Here is a 21464-nt window from a genome sequence, read left to right as displayed (position 1 = left end):
CCCACCTTTAATCTTGTTACTCTCCCTATCTATTTCTGTCTTTTCGGGATCCCTCCACATCCTTTCTTTCCCATCACTCTCCCTGTCCATCTTCTATTCTTCCTTGCATTCACATGTCTTTCTTTCTGCCTGTGACTCTGCTCACTCCCTTTATTTTTTGCTGCTTTGTTACCTGCCACCCCATTCACAACAACTGTCCCTCCTGATTTAATCTAACCTATATCATTTTGAAGTTATTTGTCTAGCAAAAGTTGTTGGTGCACTTTCAAAGCTTATTTTCCCTTTCACCAGAAGTCAATTTGATTAATGTCACGGTTTCCAACCTGAAAACCCGAGATCCTGCCATTTGTTTCTGGGACCGGTTGACAAGTAATTAACCATGGGGAAATGCAACTCCTTGTCTTCTTAGCAAGCAATTACTAATAAAGGGCCCTATTCACAAAAGTACATTATATTTTAAACATATGTTTAAAACCAAATTTACCATAATTAAGCTTGACTTAAGCCCATTTGCATATGTGGAGATCTCTGCTATGAGTTCAGAGTTCTCCACAACCTTAAATCCCACTCAAGAGGTGGGAAGTGGGACTTCAAAAACATGGCGAACGCACACAAACATGGCTGCTTTTCAGCATTCACAAACTCCTCCTCTACTTCCCCTTTCCACCCCAGAAAGAGTTAGAGATTTACTCCAGAGCGGACGTAATCCTCCTTCCAGACTTGGGATCCGATTATGATGTCGGTCGGCAATCTGAATCCGAATCGGAAGCCTTTTTTCCAACTCATTTGGAAACTTTTCTGACCGGTTACGATGCTCAGAAAGTCGTTTGGAGCCGAATCGTATGTGTCTACGGGCAACATTTTCACCTGACTCTGAAGCTTTCCGAACGACTTTTTACGATGTCTGATTCAGACACCCTTTCCAAATCTGTTGTTCCGACACAGATCGGCTGTCGGAATCTGACTTTGGGGGCCCCGTAGCAGGTCCCCTTTCCCCCGGAGCCTTCCGAATGGGGCCCGTGCGGGTACCCAAGGGACCCCCACTTTCCAACCATGCACAGTGTGGCAGGCACCAAGAGGTGCCCACCCAAGGGTGCACTATTTCCCCCCAGCCACCCCTTTCTTCAATGGGAGCCTATGTATTCGGTCGGAACACAGGCTCCCATTAAAGTCAATGGGAGTCTGGCCGAATGGTATCCGGAACCATCTTAATCGGTCGGTCGGACTCCACAAATCCGATTCAGTAGTAAACCATTCCGAGACCGACGATTCGGTCGGAATGCTTTCCGACCAACATCGTAATCGGGCCCTTAGAAGGGGAATGAATCGACCCAGATTTGGTGAGTGAATGGGAAAGGGATCTCGCAAACGGTGAAAATATTTTCCCCATGGAGGAAAAGAAACTCCCCAAAATATGTTTGCACCTGGGGTCCTTTTCTCCCTGTAAGGAGATCTGTGCTACGGAGAACTCCGCACCCTGGTAATAGGATATTGCTGGGAAGGTCACATGACCTTCCCAGAAATGTTTATGAAAACCTGCGCCTGGCACACAGTTCAATTCATATACCTGAGATCAATTGCAAATTCCAGATATTTGTAAATCTGCACTTGCACACAGGGGTTAAACCTGCGGTTGCAAAATTATGTCTTTCTTGGTGAAATGGTCCCGAAGCATTCACTCCTAAAAAACAAAACTACCATCAGATGGGAGTCTTCTTCAAATATGCCTTTTTGTATTATTTTTTTTTTTTTACACTTCTTGGATGTTCTTGTTCACTCAGCTCTCGATTCACAAACTACAGTTCAGAGGACGCACCACAAATGAGGGCCTCTCTCCGCCACACGACTGCGTGGCCCTTTGTGAATCAAGCCCTTATATATGCCATTTGAAAGAGCAAAGTTGGTTAAACGTTTATTTTTCCCTTAATGAACACTTCCACTGTGTTTTGCAATGTGAATGACATCATCTACAGTGTGAGAGGTTGCCAAGATAATCTGTTTTTCACTTTGCCAGTCAAATGTGCAGAATGAGGTGGGCACCAAAAACACCCGAGACAACAATGTTCCCAGAGTCTGTTCCTGCCTACCCCACTCCCAGTTAAGTTATTGACATTCTATCATCCTAGCCCACCTTTCTCCATACATCACTCTAACCAGTCCTACTTGTAGTTGAGTACCTCTATCAAAAGATGTACGTTAGATAGAATACCATTTTACATTCTGGAAGAGCCCCAAAACAAAAAACTTCCCACAGCAACACCTTAAACATTACATCGAACACACAAAGGGGTCGATTCCGATCCTGGTTTTTTTTTTTTCCGTACGACTCGTATCCGTAATTTTTTCCGTACGAATCGTACAAGTCCCGTCCGACCCGTGAAGTACGATTCGTATGGGAAAAATACAAACGGATCGGCCCAATCCGTACGAATCGTATCGGGAAAAGTTGTACGAGACGGACCCGGACACTTTTCCGTACGAATCCTAAAAATACTGTTCGATCGTACAAGTACGATCCGGACCGGCTTTCCGATTTACGATTCGTACGGAAAACGTCCTGTACACGGGGAATGACTTTACCCGCTACGAAGCGAACTTTGTACGACTCGTATCCCGGGAAAAGTTGTTCCCGGGGTGCGAGTCGTACAGGAGTACGAGTCGTACAGGCCCCCCCATGCATATGTAGGCACCTTACAACAACATCACGTATGTACGGTGCGTACCCCCAGTGCGAATGTACGGTGCGTACCCCCAGTGCGAATGTACGGTGCGTACCCCAACATTGCATATGTGCTCACCGTACATACGCACTGGGGGTACGCACCGTACATTCGCACTGGGGGTACGCACCGTACATTCGCACTAGGGGTACGCACCGTACATTCGCACTGGGGGTACGCACCGTACATTCGCACTGGGGGTACGCACCGTACATGCACCACGCACAGGGTGTATTCCTGTACGACTCGTACCCCTGGGGACTCTGCTTTTACAGCTGTTTTTGGCTCCCGTAAGAAAATAGCCGTACGGAGTGCCGTAGGGACGAATCGTACTTGCTGGGCCGGAAAACGCTGCTTAAATACGTACGGACGTCGCGTACATGTTGTTCCAGATCCGATTCGTAGGTTTTTTTTTTTTTACCCGTACGGTCTTTAGTACGAATCGTACGGAAATAGGCTTTCTGTACGAATCGTACTTCCTAGGTTGTACGGAAAGTTTACCGGGTACGAGTCGTACGGAGAAAACGCTCCGTACAACGATTCGTACAGCCTTTTTCCAGGATTGGAATCGGCCCCAAAGTCGTTCCCTGTGTTTGAAGACGATTTAGTGTCTCGAGTGCTCATTACAAATGCCCGATCAACACTTAAGGCCACGAAAAAAAGGTGTTAGGTGGCACATCAATCTAGGGTGTCATTGCATAATTTCACCTTAGTTTGTATGATCTTCCCATTGTATGTCTTTTTATTTATATATCTTTTTAATCTAACTACAGGTTTAGTTGTTTGCCAGAACTCTTGCCAGCAACACTGCAATATATGCAGAAGAGCTACTTTGGGTCGCTTCTTCAGCAGTATCAGTGTTTGGTTAGCATTCATAACCCTGTCACATTAAGGATGATTTACAAAATTATTGTGATTTTGAACCTAAATATGGTTTCGCTCGTAAATGTGATACTGGTGTGCTGTTACCTAGCATTACCTAGCACCAGGTATGAGTTTGCTTCTAAGTGATTTTATGCCTTCATTTGATTTGTGCTTCTCTGTAATCCTGCTGATGTTGCACAAAGGTTGGTTTTCCACCTAAGTTTGCTGTCTGCCAAATATGATGTCATAGTGATCCACACCTGTTACGTTACACAATTGTCAAAACATTGAAACATTTTCTCACTTTATTGATTCGTTTTGAATCTAAATGTATCGCACTCTTCACTCTTCACTCTTCACTGTGACTTTGCATCTGTTTTTGTGCACCTACACGTGTAGCTGCACTCCTGATGTTGCACCAAAGGTGTTTTTTTTGTTTTCCAACAATACTCAATGTTCTACCTAAATGGGCTTTTTTTCACTTTAATGTTTTTGTTCCTAAACGTAATTGGTGATCTAAAAAGATTTGTACACTCTCCTGCTGATGCTTTTCCAAAAGAGATTTATTCTCCTAAAAGTTATCCACCCTCATTGTAATACTGCACCATGGGTGACTTTACAGAGCGATTTGTTCCCAAGCAAGAGTGATGTCCTAATGATGCACAACCTGTGCACCTAATATGAAAGTCCTGTTGTTTCCCCCCCCAATCTTGAGTTAGTAAATGTAAAATAAGTCACAGATATAGGCAGTCTAGAAAGGGAGAGATTGCACAGACACAGCACAAATCGTCTACACACATTTATTTATGCACGAGTTGGCATGTTATAGTCCGACCCATTGGCTTTGCCAATGCCCGTTGAGGTATTGATTGATGTCTGCCAAAGAAGGAACCCAGCTCCCAATAGGTTTCTAGCAAATACTGAACAATGGCAAATGTTGAAGGCAGATTGAATTGGAAAAATGTTTTTTATTTACAATTCTATTAAAATTACTTTGTATCTCGTTCTGTATTTGTCATTGTTTTGAATTGTTCCTGAATTTGTGTAAAAATGCAATTGAAAATATTACGGTAAAACAAACGTCCATGCTAACCACACTATGAATGTGTTCTTTAGAACTTGGGGGCTCATTATGATGGCGGACGTACATCAGTCTGCCTGCCATCACAACAGTGATGGGACCGACCGCCAGACGTGCAGCGGTCCCACCGGCCCAACTAGGCGCATCCTGGCCTTTTACCATTGTGGACGGTGCTGCTGGCTGCAGCACTGTCTGCAATGGTAAAAGGGCATGCACAGCATTTCCGTGCACCACGTGGCAGTCACCACGCCGTGCCTGCCACTTGGTGCAGGGAACTGCAGGCAAGTACCCCCCCAGTGAACCCCCCCCCCCCAGGGGCCCGCAACAGACCCCCAAAGCCAACCCCTGCCAGCCTTGGAAAGGCCCATCAATCACCCACATCCTAATATGGCGGGCGGTGCCTGCTAGGCTCCGCCCCCATATTAATTGACCAGCTCCGCCTGGAAAAGCTGCGGACGGACATTGCGTCCGCCGCGATACCCACCGCCATCATAATATGGCGGGGGGTATTTCTCATCATGATGGCGTAACGATCGCCACCGCCGGCCCGGCAGTGGCGATCGTTACGCCATCGTAATGAGCCTCTAGGTTCTGATACTGTGCTCTTCACTTGCCTAGCCTGTAACTATATAACATCCTTTGGCAGTATTCTCGATTTTGATCAATTTTATAATTGTTTTGGTGCATACAGGCAAACGCAGATGGCATCCAAGGAAATTTTCTGGGGGACCTCCTGCAGAGTGGTGGGATGCTAATAGTCAGTAAAGGTAATTATTTTTATTTGACACAAAATGCATTAATCTGAAAGCGACTGATGAAACCAGGAGTATTGGATTACGGAATCCTCTATTTTTAAATATCTTGAACAACGTACACAGAATTGGTTCCTATTGCTAATACTTATTATTATTCCTTAATCAAAAGTACAATGCTTATTTAGGCAGGCTTATTTGGCTTGATAAAACAGTGAGATTTGGAGAAAGGGCTTTTAGTATTGAAGCAGCCCGGCTCTGGTATGAGCTTCCGTTAACTCTTGAGACAGGCTGAAGATCTATAACAGTTCAGAAAGAGACTTGAGACTTTGCTCTTTCCTAAGGAGTAAAACGGGTCACCTGTCCTAACTCAGCAAGTGCCACTCACTTAGGATTATGTGTTGTAGCAGTAACCACGTAATACAGCGCCAGGATACCCGTGGGGTGACAGTGCGCTATATAAGTAGTGTTAACATAACATTATGTTGGGATTCTGTAACATCAACCTAGACGAAAGGCAGTAGAAGGTTATATATACAGAGATTAGAGTGGTAGCTGGATTCCTTGCTTTATCGTTTTTGTGCTTCTTCGTCTCCAGTCTGATGGGTTTGCGGCTGCTGGTTTGCCGATTGGTGAGCATGCTTTAGGCACTGGATGTCTGTAACAGAGGAGAACTTCAAATGTAGTTATGTGCCATTGGCTTATTGGTTGATTTTGAAGTTGTCTGTGTGTAGAGCCCTCAGAGCCTCCATCTAGCGCTTGAAGATGAGACAAAATTGAACCCTTGAACTCTGCAAATGATCAGGATCTTCCAGGACCTGGAGGTACCCTTGTACAGAAACTGCTGTTTGTTAGATAAGTAGGTGGAAAACCAACAAATGACATTTCCCATGGATCCCATTTGAGACTTCATGGCGTGGATGAGGGCATGGTGGTTGACCCTGAGGTAAGCTGAGATGTCCAGTAATATCAGAAGGCAGGGGGCATTTTTTTTCCATGTGGTCAGGAGAGCAGGTTTAGATTTATAAGATGGCTGTCTCATTGCTGTAGCATGATTTTATATAGCAACATTCCTTGTCATTTGGTGGCTAATTCAGTTGCTATGTAGAACAAGTACATCCTTGGATCTATTTCCTGATTGACTGCTCACTCCAACAACAATTGCTGCTGTCAGATCTATGCAATTGTTGACAGAATGATGAAAACGAGGATTTAACCATTGCTTAGGTCTGAATTATTTAGTTGTTTGCACAGTTGCCACTACATATCGCTCCCTTCAGTCACATTAGCGGAGCTCTGTGGGGCGCTCTGTACTAATTCCATGTGTGTTGTTCTTGTATGGATCCTAGATATCTAATTTAGGCTCATTGACATAATCTATGGTTATTCTGAATATTTGTTGTGCCTCCGACCCTCCTGGACTTGAGGTGAATGATTTTGCGCTAGAATATATGCGCATTGATCACATGTAGAGTGGAAGCTAAATTCGATACCCTTTTCCAACACCTCAAAACCTCAGGCTTCTGTGATTTTCCACAGACTGGGAAATCATGGAAATCAATAATGCAATATTTAATTTTTACAACAATTTTTTTTTCAATAAAAGACATGAATGGCAGCACTACCATATAAAAGTATGTATTGAAAAGGGAACTTTATCAATTTTTCTGGGCTTCTTCTGTATTGACATTTTCCCCCCCAAAATCTTGAGCTGCACAAATGCAAATGATTGCTTCTCAATTCAATTCAAAAGCTCTTTATTCGGTTACTGTAAACGATCACCATAAAAGCACAGTGCATATATCAATCAATTAAAACTCCATTAAAAATTGTAAAAATATAATAATGTACAGACTACTTTTAACAAAGACTAAATAAATGAAAAGAATCACATCGTAATTGATTTATGATATTTATAAACATTTTTTTAAAAGGCAATAAAATAGGCAATAACAATTTCTTTTTCTAGGAATTGCAGTGCCAGTAATTCGGGGTGACATTGTCTCAGTCCATGTTTTTATAGTACAGGAATAATCTTTCTCCTTCTCGGGATAGAATAATATATATGTATGGTCAACTGTACAGAAACATCATTGCACCGGTATTTACATAAGACTCTCGACCAGTCGTTTAATTCAGGGAAACTTAAGGATCTATGTAAAATATTTAATCTAAAACGTGTTAACAGAAATCTGTCATAATCACCAGTAATTAACGAAATATATGGTTGTATAGTTGTAATCACCAGGGTAAGATGATGGGCTTGTACCGTTGATTTTTTCATTTCCGTTGTAATTCTGATTTCACCTAATAAACGCATACAACTAGCTTCAAGGTCTTTCTTGGACACGTTGCACATAGTATGAGGGTCGTCATAGTATTCTAAGTGGCGTAGTTTGGATAAAAACATTTTAACCTATTCTAACCATCTTACTTGTTTGACCCCATCAATCCCTAGGGCGTCTCTCAGTATATGGCGATTAAAAACAGTCTCATCAGTGGTCCCAATTCTATGCCACAGGAGGACGGTCTGAATCTTAATTGTGTCCTCGAAGTATGGCATACCCAGTTCCGAGTGACAGATATAAGTTGAGGTGCTATCTGGTACTGCCAAAAGGAACCTAAGAAACCTATTTTCCACAATCTGTAATGAATTTACATTGGCATATCTCCAAATTCCATCTGCATAGGTGACAATTGCTACACATTTTGCCCTGTAGATATACAACAATTCCACCGGGCAGCGTCTACATACTTTTCTCCAAAAATTTGATAATGCCGTCAGTGACTTAATAAACAACAGCCTTCTGGCTTTAACTGTCTGATTGCTTCTCTAAATCAATATTTACAAACAAAATACAATTTTCTGTATTTTTGATTCCATGCCCTGTATTTTTGATTCCATGCCCTATTCCACACAGACAAAGGCTTATTGTAATGATGGTGTATACAACTGTGTAACTAGCACTCGTATTTTCTTCTGCATCTGCGCTCTGCTCTCAGTTGAGTGTTTAACTTCAAGTTCGCAATCATACGGTACACTATTTGGAGCAACCATTGTTCCAAATTGAATTCCAGTGAATGCGGTCATTCAGAAACAATCATTAAATATCATTTTAGGACTTATTTGGAAGGAGTAGATGAATTTATTTAATGAGGGTGCTGCTTCAGAATTGTGGAAACAAAAGAGGGATCTATGAACGAGAGAACAAATAAACAAAAGAGGAAAAAGTAGTCCTTTTAGGAATGCCTATTTTTTTTTATTTTTTTTTTACAGGTGATCAAACATACGTCCTCCCTATGGTACAAGATGTAGTGCCTTGGAATGCCTCTGGAAGGGATATGGCAAAAGCCTAATGCATGAAAGCCAGTCCCAAGAAAGATTTTGCAGGCTGATTGTCCAATGTTTTAGTTTCTCCTCTAGTGCCTGATAATGTTTTATACTTATGTCCTTGGATGCATTCAGAACCTTGCTCCAAAAATACATATCTACTATTAAATAGGAAGTGAACGAATAGGGGTCTCTGCTTGCTTCAGCCATAGGTGATACATTACAGACATTTGCATTTCCTCTCTAGGTTTCCAAATACAGAAGCAGGCCTTACACATTGCTGTCCTTCAGCGATGCTCATTTGGTCTGCCTATTCATAACCTCAGTGCAAGACCATAATCTGGGTTTCCACATTAGTCCATGAGGGTCAGGACAATGGCAGATTTTCAGGCTAGTCATCAGTGGTTGTCTTGAAAGTTTTAGATCTGGTCCTCATGTAGCAGTGCTTGACACCCCTTCCCTAAAACCACCTTGCCATGTGCCTCCGTGCAAAGGTGATCTCACTTATTTAGTAGTGTGAGGTTTTAACTAGGGAAAACTTGATGTGTCAAAGGGTGTGACCCCATCTGTGCCTATGGAGAAATGCTTTGATGTAAAAGGGCCATGGCTCTCTTCGTTTTAGGTCAAGCCTACTAGACCACGCACACGCTGTCTGTTGCAAGGCATATTGCGTCTTACCAAGAACATAGAGTGATTTTGAGCTGCCCTTTGCTTACCCATTGCTGGCTTTCCTTATCATTCTCATTTGCTTCCTTCTTATTCCTGTCCTAGTTAGTCAATGTTGTTTGTTTCTCCCATGAGGCATTGCCTCTTTATCATCGCTTTGATTAGCTGGCAACTCTGTTTTCTTTCTTTGATTTTCAAGCACTACTCATTACTTTTGTGTTGAGCACGCCTTGAGAGTCCATGTGTTTTTGAGCCGTCTCTCTCATCTTCTTCTCTCTTTGCGTGGCTCTGTCACCCGCCCCTCACTTTTCTGGTCACCGGTGTTCTTCTCCTAATTGCCTCCCGCCCTCCATGTTGCTTTCCCGACTCTCTCACCCCTCATGTTGTTTAACTTGTCCCTTCTGTCCTCTCTGTTGTGTGTCCCTCCCTCCTCTGTGTTGCTTTATAGTTTGTCCCCAACCTTTCCCATGCTGCTTCCACATTTCCCGCATGTTTCTTGAAATACCCAATTTCTTCCGTTCGCCCCCCCCCCCCCCCCTAACTCCCTGTGCTTCCATTTCTCACCCCAGCTCTTGGCTAACTTTAAATCAGTTTGGAAAAAAATAAATCTTAGTTGAACATTCCAAGGTAACACTTCCTGCTAGCCTCGATGTATTGTGAAACTGAAAACACTTTTGCATTAATTTCTTTATGGAACGCATGCTGCATTAAACATGTTTGCCATTTGGGAATGCATGCACATGGATAGTGGTCTCCTGTTCCTTGTAGGTCTCCCTATTTGTAGCCAATCATAAGGAGTCCTAATTAACAACCCACCAATTAGTATTCATTTAGCAGGTCGTTCTGCAATCCCTTGTGACCGTACATGAGACACATTGCAAAATCAAACATAAATCGCAAAACGTTGTGCACAATTTATGACCACTTTTTGTGAGCCGTCTTTTTTAATACATCTCTCCCAGAATTCCTTCATTTTTTCTTAAGTGATATTTTGCCCTTCATTTCTGATTCACATGCACAGGAAGCTTTAAAATACATTAAAGTAACATCCACGCCAATGGTTAATTAATCAAATGAAATTCCTCTGATAAATAAAATAAAAATGCAACTTCATCTGCCTCAGAGGAATTTATTTTTTAATGTAATTTCTAAAATTATTCTTTAAAAAGTTTCTCCTTCCCTTATTAACACTCTCCATCAGTATGCTATTGCGAGAGATGATTTTCAAGGTAATGCCTTCTGTTGTGGTTATTAAATAGTGTTTCTGCGTAAGGTACTGCTACCAGAAACTCATTTCCTGGGAAACTCCTTTCAGCAATTCCCAATTTATGAGTGGTTCATTAACCTCTGATAGGCCACTTCCTGTCTCTTGTAGAATAACCTTTGCTTTTCAGGGACGCAATGTCGGTGGCTTTGCTTTCTACTCCCTTGCACATATTAAAACCTGTTTAGTGTTTATTGCCGTGGTTGTGGAGATCTGTTAATGTGTGCTTCTGGAAAGAGTAAATAACACTTTGATAACGTTTTCAGAACATAAACCAAAATTGTACCCTTGAATAGGTTTGCAGTCAGCCTTTTTTTCCTACTGTGAAGTTTCCTGATGTAATGGGGGGGGCTGTCTTTTTTTCAAAAACACATGAAATCTGCATGGGGTTGGACCTTTAGCTGAGATCAAAACACAAGTACAGAAAGGAAACTAATATGGTGTTCAGAAGGGGTGTGTGTGTGTGTGTGTGTGTGTGTGTGTGTGTGTGTGTGTTGCTTCCACATTCCCCCATGTTTCATCAGAAACTCCATTTCTTCTGTCCTCTCCCCTGCTTCCATCCCCCCCAGCTCACTTAAATCACTTAGAACATTTTCTTTCCTTTTTAGTTACCGATCCAACTTGGACGGGAGCAAAAGCAGCGGTGTAATTTCATAGGTGTACACGTGTGGTGTGCTCATCTAAAAGTGAGACCGTCAAAGGCTTGTTTTAAAAAACGTTAGCCACGCTGCACTGCATCATGGATGGTGTGTAGCATAGCTAAAAAACAATGATAAAGCCAATTGATCACAATTTTGTGACCTTTTGGCTTTAGCTGCGCTTGCTTGCTTCTACCTATGTCACGCGGTGACTACTTTCTTTGGTGCCAAAATCTGAGCATCACATCTCATGTAATTTTAATGGAAAAAAATGGAGGCATAATGTGATCCAGATGAGCTTCTGCAAAAAATTAAAGCTCCTGGTGGCAGCCTTTGACTCTTCTGGTGGTTGCTTGAGCTGCTTAATGTTGAAATCCACAAACACAAGGTAATACATCCAATGGGTAAAAAGTTTAGAGACAAGACAGAGACTGATGTGAATATAGCAAAAACTGTCTATCCTTCAAATCTGCACAAGGTTGGACCTTTAGTTAAGGTCAAAACACAAGTACAGAAAGGACAATTTGGTGTTCAGAAGGAGATGTGTGTATCGCTTGCTGCGGGTGCAAAATGTATCCATACCTAAAATCTGTACCTAATTGTATTCTCGTTCTGTAGGTGGAGAAAAAGTGCTTCTGCATTTCATCCAGGATTCTCCTGGAGACCACATTCCCCTGGAAACCATCATCCAAACACTTGGGATCACAGCGGACGGTGTGCAGGAAAGTCAAAGACCTCAGGTATGATTAGCACTGCGGCTTGAATGCCCTTTCTGTGTTTACCAAAGTAGACCAGTAGCTATGGATGTTAGCTCAGCACCATGACCATTGCAGGGTTTGCAGCACATACCTATGATTGGTGACCTCAAGAGCTGGATTTTGATTGGCTAAAGAAAAATGTCATAGCAATTGGTATGACCAATATTTTTCAATCTGAAGATATAGACCTGTATTGATTTTTGTGTTTCTTGTACTCCAGGAAGCTTATTGAAGAACTGGTGATTAGTCTAGTCTAGGTTTTTTTCTCTAAAGATCCACAGGTGGGTGCTGAACCACTTAATGTATGAGAGCGGAGCCCATTGCAGGTTCATGGCTGATCTAAAGAATGCCTTAGCATTACCGCCGGTATGGTGGCAGACAAATTGATTAACAATGTTAAGAGGAACATACTGCTGCAATTTTATTGATCTTATTCAAGTCCGCCAAGACTCACAACTCCACCTATTGCGTTAGCAAGCGTAACCCTTGCAACAAGTGCCCTCCCCATAATCTGGACTAGTGTATGAAAATATGAATACAGATAGTAAGAGTTACTTGGATGCTAGCTCGGCGCTGGGTTGATATCTTACCAAACTGGATGCCTAGCTATGTTTGGCTGTGAAATTTCTCCTTATATCTTTGCACAATTTAATCTGAAGCCTGAATGTTGAATAGCAAAACACATTTAAAATGATTACCTTTTTCTGTTTTCCATAGTGCACCAATGATGTTTGCACGAGATAGCCAGAAAAACACATGAAGGAAACGGAAAGAGCACCTATGTGCAGGTTGGAAGAAACCTAGTCATGCCAGGAGCACTGTAGATGTGTTTGCTCTGTGTCCTCGTAGCATCGTTACTTGGGCCGCTGTGGAGACGAAATCACAGGTGTCTTGAAGTTGGGTGAATTATCTGCATACATGCAATGGCAAGACTTATGTTTATGAAGAAACCAGATGTATGGTATACCAGAATTATTGAACATTGACATTTACTGTGTTCATAACCTGGCACATACTCCTTTTACAATCCTCGGAACAACAGTCAAATCATTTAATGTCTTGCATTTATTTAATAAATAAATTCCTACTTATTGCAAATGCCGTGCAGTTTTGACTGATTTGTTAATGCAAGCAGAATGAAATGTTGCACAGAACTACAAGCCAAAGTTGAAAGTCATGACTTTGCACCCAGAACCTAGGGTGCTCTTGGTGTGCATGTAAACTCCCTCCACACATTCAACACAAGTGGGGTGGCTTATGAACTCCGCAGAACATCGTTTTAGTGTAACTGACCACTTTCAGTGTTTTTTGGATTGAAAAGGTGGCAAAAGGAGGAAGTTTCAGACAAAAAAATTATTTCTGGTGATTTGGGATTTGGAGCACAACTTTGTCCTAGTCAAATATCTGTGTAGCAAGCAATAGAACATAACTAACTCTGACCTACTCCTTAAAAATTGGAATAGGGCTGCTTCGCAACACTGCCCCCAAGCTGCCACTTGTAGACTGATTCACTATCATAATTTCTAATTTTATTTCAATTCCAATGCTGTTTCATTTACTTTGTGTTGCTGCCAACCTGATGAGAGGGGCTGGTGAAATATTTAAGTCTAATATGGAGCATTATTGACCTCCTTTGTTTCAATATTTCTCGTTTGGTACATTTTTCTTTCAAGGAAACTGTAACGAATTGGTGTAAGAGAGTCCTCCAAATTCTCTGCAGCCTCCATTAATGTACCCATGGTCAGACCTATCGCTCCTGCTAACAAATAGCAATTAATCTCATCACTTCCTATTTGATAGACCTACTAGCGTTTTTTTTTTTAATATATGGTTTTGCTATGCTTGAACTAGGGACAGTGGGTGCTGGTCGTTCTGATGCCTTGGAACACTCCACACTATCTTTATGTCCCTTTCCTTTCTCCTTAACTGTTCCTTTCTCCTTCCCCCTTCCCTTACCTGCCCTGCCCCGTAGGTATATATCTTTGCTGCCTGCTATAGGAAACGAGCTAACTACTACAAGTGCACCAAACCTGGTCTGAAAGTATAACTTTACCCAAGAAATGACCTTTGCTTGGTTTGGTGGAAGTCCATTAAGTAGTTTTCAACATTACAAAAATGTGTCATGTGAAAGTTAAAGGCATTGGATCAATAGTCTGCAGATGGTGTGCAAACCCAGTTCATCGACTATCCGCGGAAAAAATAAAGGAATCTGCTGAATGAGGGTTTTTTTTCTTCTCATATCATCTATTTTAGACCTAGATCGATTGATCGTCAATAAACAAAGCATAGTTGTGGGAGTATCAGTAATATCCTAACCGAAAAAGCCTTGGAAATGAATTGGGGGAAAAAAATGATGGTTCAGGTTCAAAAGACCTGAAATTTACCATTCATGGTTCCCATTGCAAATAATAACTTGTGCCTGCCATGCACTACAGAGGACATCACACATGACATTACTGATCACATCACTGAAGACATCACATATGAATGACATCCACGGTGGCATCACTGATGACATCACTGTTGTTTTCGTAACTGTTTCTATATGTTTATAAAATAATGAGTTGCATTCTCTATTTCTTTCTTGTTTTATTTGATATTTGCTGGTCTACTTTGTTGCTTTTTCAAGTATGAAATATTAAGAGTTTATATACTTTAGGGGTTCTGTGTTGGTTTTATATTTCTATAGCCTTCAGTTTTTTTAATGGTTGCTTTGATACTTGCCATTTTCTAATGTGTTTTTATACAAGTAAGATGGTGAGCTGAGGTTTTGCATCTTCTCAATTTACAAACTTATTGAAATCTGCTTTTTTGTCAAAACAAAGTTGGATTTTCAGTTTTATTCTCAGTTTTGTTTTTTAACCCAGCACTTATGTATATGAATGTTTTCTGCTTTGTGTTCCTAATTTTGAATTGGCTGTGTCAAAGTGTGAGCTTCTTGAAAAGTCACTTAACCCCTTCGATGCTCATGACGGAACGGTTCCGTCATGAGCATCGGTTGAGCTGTGCTCATGACGGAACCGTTCCGTCATGGCCCCGCCCGCGCTAGAACCCTTCAGCACCGCGGGGGAATCCGCGCAGCGCTGAAGGGGTTAATGAAGTTAGGTATTTTTTTACCAATTGTTTTTATTTGTCATATTTTGATATTGCTAGTCGCATTCCTCTTTTTCAATTCGCAAATATGTTTTTGAAGTTTGCCTTTACGTTTCTTTTTTTAGTGTCCTTCTGTGTTTTTTTTTTTTTTTTTTTTTTTTTTTTTTTTTTTGAAACCGTTTATTGCAATCTCAAGTATATACAAGTATGGGCCTACAACCTTCCGGCCGGCCGCTAGAGTGACAGGAGCACCTGACAAACTTACAAAAGGGCACTTGGCTGTCCTTCTGTTTTTAAACGTTTTTGTTTACAATGGCTTTTTCAACACTGATATTTTAATACAACTTGTTAGTTGGTACTGAGTCTCATTATGTGTGCTGTTTTTATTAGTGTGTGCATAGTTTGTATGTATTTATTTATGTAGTGTTAATAGCACGAGTCGTGTTTTTTAGAATCTTTTTCCTGTTCGTGTCTATATGTAATTTTTTTACAAAACATATACTTTGAGTTGACCGTGGTTGCCTCTAAAGAAATTTTTAGTTGCATGTTAGTAGTTCATTTAAATCCGGTTTTAGAGGACCCATATAACCGAAATATGATGTAATAAATTACAAGTATGTTACAAATAGGAAAAAGGGTAAAAGCATTTCCTCTCTAATAGAGACCTGCTCAGACAACAGAGATTAACATAATCCCTAGACATACAGACGTGAGTGGCTACTGTGTGTAATTTTTCATGTCAAATCAAATATAGGCCTGACAACATGTAATGTATGGTAACCTAATAGTACTTGCCTTTTTCTTTAAGTACAGTGTTTGTGTGGTGCACATGGCTAACTTATTTTTTTTTTTACATCACTAAATTGTGTTCTTAGATAGCTATATTTGTACATAATTTATGGTAACTGGACGAAGAAGGATTAATTCTTCTCACTGGTGTGCCCATAGTTTGTAAACATGGCAGCTGAAAAAATATAAATATTAGAGAGATGACCTTTTGTGTTCCGCCCAGTAGGAAGAAAGAAGTTAAGTATCAGTAGGTTTCCACTTGCAGTTTTTGAAAATCTAGCATTGTTCAAAATAACAAGCTGAGCACGAACTGACTCCTTCTTGCTCCTTTAGACACCATGCTTAAACAAGCATTTGCAATGCACTTGGTCTCACATTTGCAAGAGTTTGAGCTATTGGTATTGTAAATGACCATGCCTTTTATGTGTTTTGAAGACCTGCAAGCGCTGCATAAAAATGCACTTTGTACTTATAGTTGTTGCTTACGAGAAGCTTGGGAGGCAGTAACTGTGCCTCTTTAACTGCCAGCCATGCTTCTCGTAAGCAAGGACTTTTATTACAAAGTACATGTTTATGCACCGCTTGCAGGTTTTCAAAACGCATAAATAAAAGGCATTGCCATTTGTAATGGCAATAGTTCAAACGCTTGAAAATGCGAGACCTATTGCATTGCAAATACTTGTTAGGTCTCGCTGAGCCCAGCACATGCGCTGGCTCGGAGACACATTTTGTATGTGAGTTTTCAAAGTCCTGCTGGCTGGCCTAGCGCTTGCGTTCACTTGACCGTGCACGTGCGAACCGCTGGCCTTCAGCAGCACTTTGAAAACTCGTGCGCAATCGCGATCACTTTCACTTTCAGAGCGATCGCGATGACGCACGCTTTCAATGCTTGTTCCATATGGACCTTACGTGATAAGGACGACTGCTGGTTGATAAATAAGCCATGTGTGGTGCACTGTCTATATCTATATAAAATGAAATAGTTACCTTTTGGAGTAAAAAAGGTACCGCTCTTGTGCAAGATGGCAGCATGGTTTAGAAAATCTAAAAACTCCATGGTCAAGGAGCATAGTGGTTGCGACTAAATAGTGTACTTCAGCGGCCATCTCAGAATGTACACACCTACGAGAAACTCAAGTAAATGATATGTATATGTTGACTATCAGTTTCCTTTCTAAATGTAATAACTACATGCCCACGTGTATTATTTGATACACGTCACGCTTGTTAATATATGCATAGTTTTAAAATATTTGCATACTTCTTATTTCTTCATGGTGCTGACAAATATTCGGAACCTTGATAACGTCAATACTGTCTTGAGAATAAAAAAAAAAATCACAGACCGCTTTCGTGCAGGATGACCTAGATTCTCTCCCAGGACGTTCAAGAGACACTATCCTACCCGTACAGTGCTCACTTTGTCTGTCCGTCCTTGGTTTCCATGCTTGACGTTCCATTACCTAAAGAAGCATGGCTGCCCCCTTAACCATCATGAGCAGGACCATAAACAGAACCCTTTTGTAACGTGCTTTTCTTTACAGATTTCTACTGAAGTTATCGCACTGCTAACTGAAGAACGTTATTGTCCGCTGCAGCAATTGTAAACACTTGCCAGTGTCAGGGTGGTACTTTCCTGTTCCAGCACTTATTTTCCCTGAATTTTCTTCTTCCTGCCTGTTTGATTTGCATCCTTTGGTTCCATCTAGTCTTAGATGTACCTCCCTAATCCTTTCCCTACCCAGACTCCATGAAATGTTGTCTTTTTTCCTGACGCGTTTTTTCCCTGCATATAAAATTCTGCACTTTGCACATACTCGCATTTGTTCTCCCTGCCCATTAATGTTGTTGTTCGAGCACTTCTCATCTATCTGTCCTGTGGTTCTTGCTACTGGCCTTCACTTCCCCATGCCCAGTTCTTCTGCTGAAAAACTTGACATGTATTGTTCCTAGAGTATCCAGAGATTAGTGCCTGGACACACGCCGTGATGCACATGGCGCTAACCATCCTGCCAGGTCTTGCAAGGCTTCGCCCTATTCAGATCAGTGTACCCTATAGATATCTTGCTCAATTAGCAGGGAGCAGGAATAATGATGACCCCTTACCAACATTCAAGTATGTTGGCGATAGGGCCAAAGAAAGGACAGAGTCTTTGTCCGGGGGTTCTCTTTCACAGGGGCCCTCGGTATTCCGAGCTTTGTGGTCCCGGACACTGGCAGGAAAACACCTAAGAAAATGCAGGTTTACTCCGTACCGATTGGACGTGAATGAGAAAGTAAGTAATGTCGTCAGTCACATTGCTACCCCATAAAACGTGACATTGCCAGAGAAAGTCCTGCATAGTGGTTGTAGGGTGACCAGATTTTGAACATCAAAAAGTTCAACATTTTTGCATCGCCAGTGGTGAAAGAACGACTTAAGTAACAAAACTCACCAACATAGAAAATACAGACAGATGGAGCAGTCTGTGATATTTATCGAGCATTATAAATAACACTTTTGAGAGTGAGTCTCTGCAATGCACACATGGTTGCAATACAGGGGAAACGGCAAATATTTTATTCTCCTAGGCTAGTTGTGGAAGAAATCATTTTTAATCTTCATCGATGATTTGATACTGTCAATGTTTTTGAAAGACCCCAATTGTGTTGAATCTGTCCCAACGTGCATGCATTCTCTTTCCCTCCTCCAGCTCCCCATGATTTCACCCACTCTCCAGTGTCTTTCTCACCCTCCTCCCTCAAGTTGCTTGACCCCATTCAAACCTCTGTGCAGTTTTTCTTGTTTACATATTGCACAGAAGGGCAGACTGTTGTGCAAAGTACTATGCGCAATCAATGCTCGCCGTGTCCTAGTGCTTTTTGCTGTGAAACATGTAAAAAACCTTGACTCATAGGCGAAACCTGTGGTCTTTGCTAATTCTTGTTTTAAATTGCTGTTCCCGGAGGGGATAGGGAGATACCATTGCTTTATTCCCTCCTGTGTTCCTTCTCTGCCCCTTTTTTAGGGGCCAATAACATCCTCTCCACCTTCGTCTCCCATTTTAAAAGCTCGCCTAATTTCACCCTCCTCAGTGCTCCTTCTTTTTCGCTCTTCTCTTTTTTTGTGGCAGACTTATTCCATACCCTCACTAGTATACTTAAACCTTTCCATATCCTTTCTCCCTCTCATTTTGTCTTCTTAATTCTATCTCACGTTAATATTAAAACTACGTTCACTTACTGGGATTTGCTATGGGTGTCCACATTTGCTGTCTTTTAAAACAGTATATAAAAAAAAAATATTTTTTAAATCTCCTTGCTCAAATCTCCTTATTGATAAATGTTTAAAGTTAGGTACAATATATGCTTTGTCATACAGAGGCACTGGAGATGGACATAAACACTAGACAGAAGAAAACAAGCATTGGCATAGCCAAAAGGTCTCGCCTTTGGGACCTTATAAGTATTTAATTATGCAGCACAATATCCTTGGTGCAACATCAACTGTTGCATGGCTAAACACTTATAATGTCCCAAAGGCGAGACCTATTGGCTATGCCAATGCTTGTTTTTTTTCTGCCTCCAAGGTGGAGTATACATCATTCAGTTTTGACTGGGCCAAGGACAAGGGATGTGGAGGTAATATAAAATATATCCATCTCCCATTCTTTTCGTCAGTGCACGCACATGAAAACAAGCTGCCCACTTTTTCTGGGATCCAGCATAGTTTGTTTGAAAAAAAATCACAATGGCAGAAAGCCATTTTTAAAAGAATTTTGCCTTGGTTGGGTTTTCTGACCTGTCTTCTTGCAGTCAACGTATTTTACTTTTAAACGTGTTTTTTGTTTTTAACCAAGTACGTTGCATCCCAATTGAGACCATCTCAAAACTGTTTTTTATTCAGTGAAGTTGTTTAATGCGAGGGAGGGCTCTTAAACACACAAAGCATGTGATTTGCAAGGTATGTAAAATGTTGAAAATGAGACCAGTCCCGGTTTTCTGCTGGAAGTTTAGTTCCCTCTAGTGGACAATGTAAGAAGCAGCACGAATTCTGTTTGTCCTGAGACTCGAAGAAACAGAACCATTAAGTCCCGTTTTCAAGAACCGTTTTACCGAACATAACATGCAATAGGTCTCGCCTTTCATTAAGTTAAAGCCATTTGCTTTGCAATACATTAGCAAAGCAAATGGCTTTAACTTAATGAAAGGCGCGACCTATTGCATTTTCAATGCTTGTTTTAGTGGTATTGGAAAGGAGTTACCAGCTGAGCTGTGAGGTGTGTGCTTTTTAAATGGGCGTTACACAGCCCTCTGTGCCGAAGGAGCTGCAGGGGTCGGTGTTATGCTCCTAACTATTCTCCACTGCTCCAATCGGGGTTCAATTCCTGGCTGTCTGGTTACAGACACAGACCCCTGCAGTGCATGAACTAATGGAGGTTTCATACGAGCGTGCATTTCCCACTGATTAACTTAATTTAAACTTAATTTAGATTTGTGTGTTATTTTACATATACTTACCAGAAGGTGAAAGACCAAAAAAAAGTTACTGAATATTTTTTTTTTTACCCACGCCTTTGTACCCGCCCCCATTGTGCCAAACATTACAGTTCCCTTAATTTTTTAATGCACTTTGACAGCTGGCCTAATGACAGGGTTTAGACAGAATCCTAACACAAGGTAATTTATAAAGCCGTGAATTAACCTCGAGGTATTCGTAGTGTGACCAGGTGTTCCGGATCTGCCAGGACAGTCCCAGGCAAAATTTACTAACTATAGCACGTTTCGTTTTTTAGGTCTCGACCTGCGTAGGCTGCGCTTGCGCAGTCTCGCCGGCGAGATCTTATGTTTCTTAGTGTGGGGCTTGAACCCGCCCCTCTTCTCCATTGGCTGGCTTCCTAAACGGAGGCCAGCCATTGGAGGAGAGGGGCGTCTGTCCATTTAAGCCCCGTCTTTTTCGGATTTGGGAGCGTGCTTTTTAGTTTCTTTCTCTCCTCTGGAATGTAAACATTCCAACCAATGGGAAGAGGAGAGAAAGAAAAACACGCCCCCGAATCCGAAAATGACGCTGCGTTTCTCCGAGGCATTTCTGCTTGACCTCGGAGAAAGATGGTGGTGTTCATGGCGTCAGCGAATTAACACGGTGTCTGATCTTCTGTTCCATCAACCTGTTGGCCATTTCGAAATGGCGTATTTTCCTGTAGAATGTGTATTGTAACCGGACAACTACGTTAAACGATTCTAGATTTATAGAAATATATAAGCACAAAACTAGAAGGGGGCACCGCTACCAGCATATCGAAGCTGACACTATTCTGCAAATACAGCTTTACTAGCTAGCTTGTCATTATGAGCTACGATATAGTTACATATAAGATTCCTATCCCGGGATCTAAACGTTTCTAATGATGGACTAACATTTGTTGTCATAAGAAATCAAAGGACTCTTGGACTCTTAAAGATGGCCGATGTGTTGTACGGCACTTCACTACCGTACCGCCTCTTCGCCGTGGTCGGAAGCGCGGCGAT

The 21464-nt window shown here is 41.5% G+C and overlaps 1 protein-coding gene across 1 annotated transcript in view; it reads left to right on the top strand.

The window, feature by feature from the left end:
• Nucleotides 1-13172, top strand: part of PRXL2B (peroxiredoxin like 2B) — a 33612-nt gene extending 20440 nt beyond the window's left edge. The window contains exons 5-7 of the mRNA XM_085609208.1: nt 5357-5432; nt 11935-12056; nt 12792-13172. Coding sequence (XP_085465334.1) covers nt 5357-5432; nt 11935-12056; nt 12792-12818 — 225 coding nt within the window. The 3' untranslated portion in view covers nt 12819-13172. The remainder of the gene's footprint in view (nt 1-5356; nt 5433-11934; nt 12057-12791) is intronic.
• The last annotated feature ends 8292 nt before the right edge of the window (nt 13173-21464 follow it).

Source organism: Triturus cristatus, chromosome 1_2, assembly GCF_964204655.1.
Source record: "Triturus cristatus chromosome 1_2, aTriCri1.1, whole genome shotgun sequence".
NCBI classification, from domain to species: Eukaryota; Metazoa; Chordata; class Amphibia; order Caudata; family Salamandridae; genus Triturus; species Triturus cristatus.
This window is presented reverse-complemented; position numbering and strand designations above follow the sequence as displayed.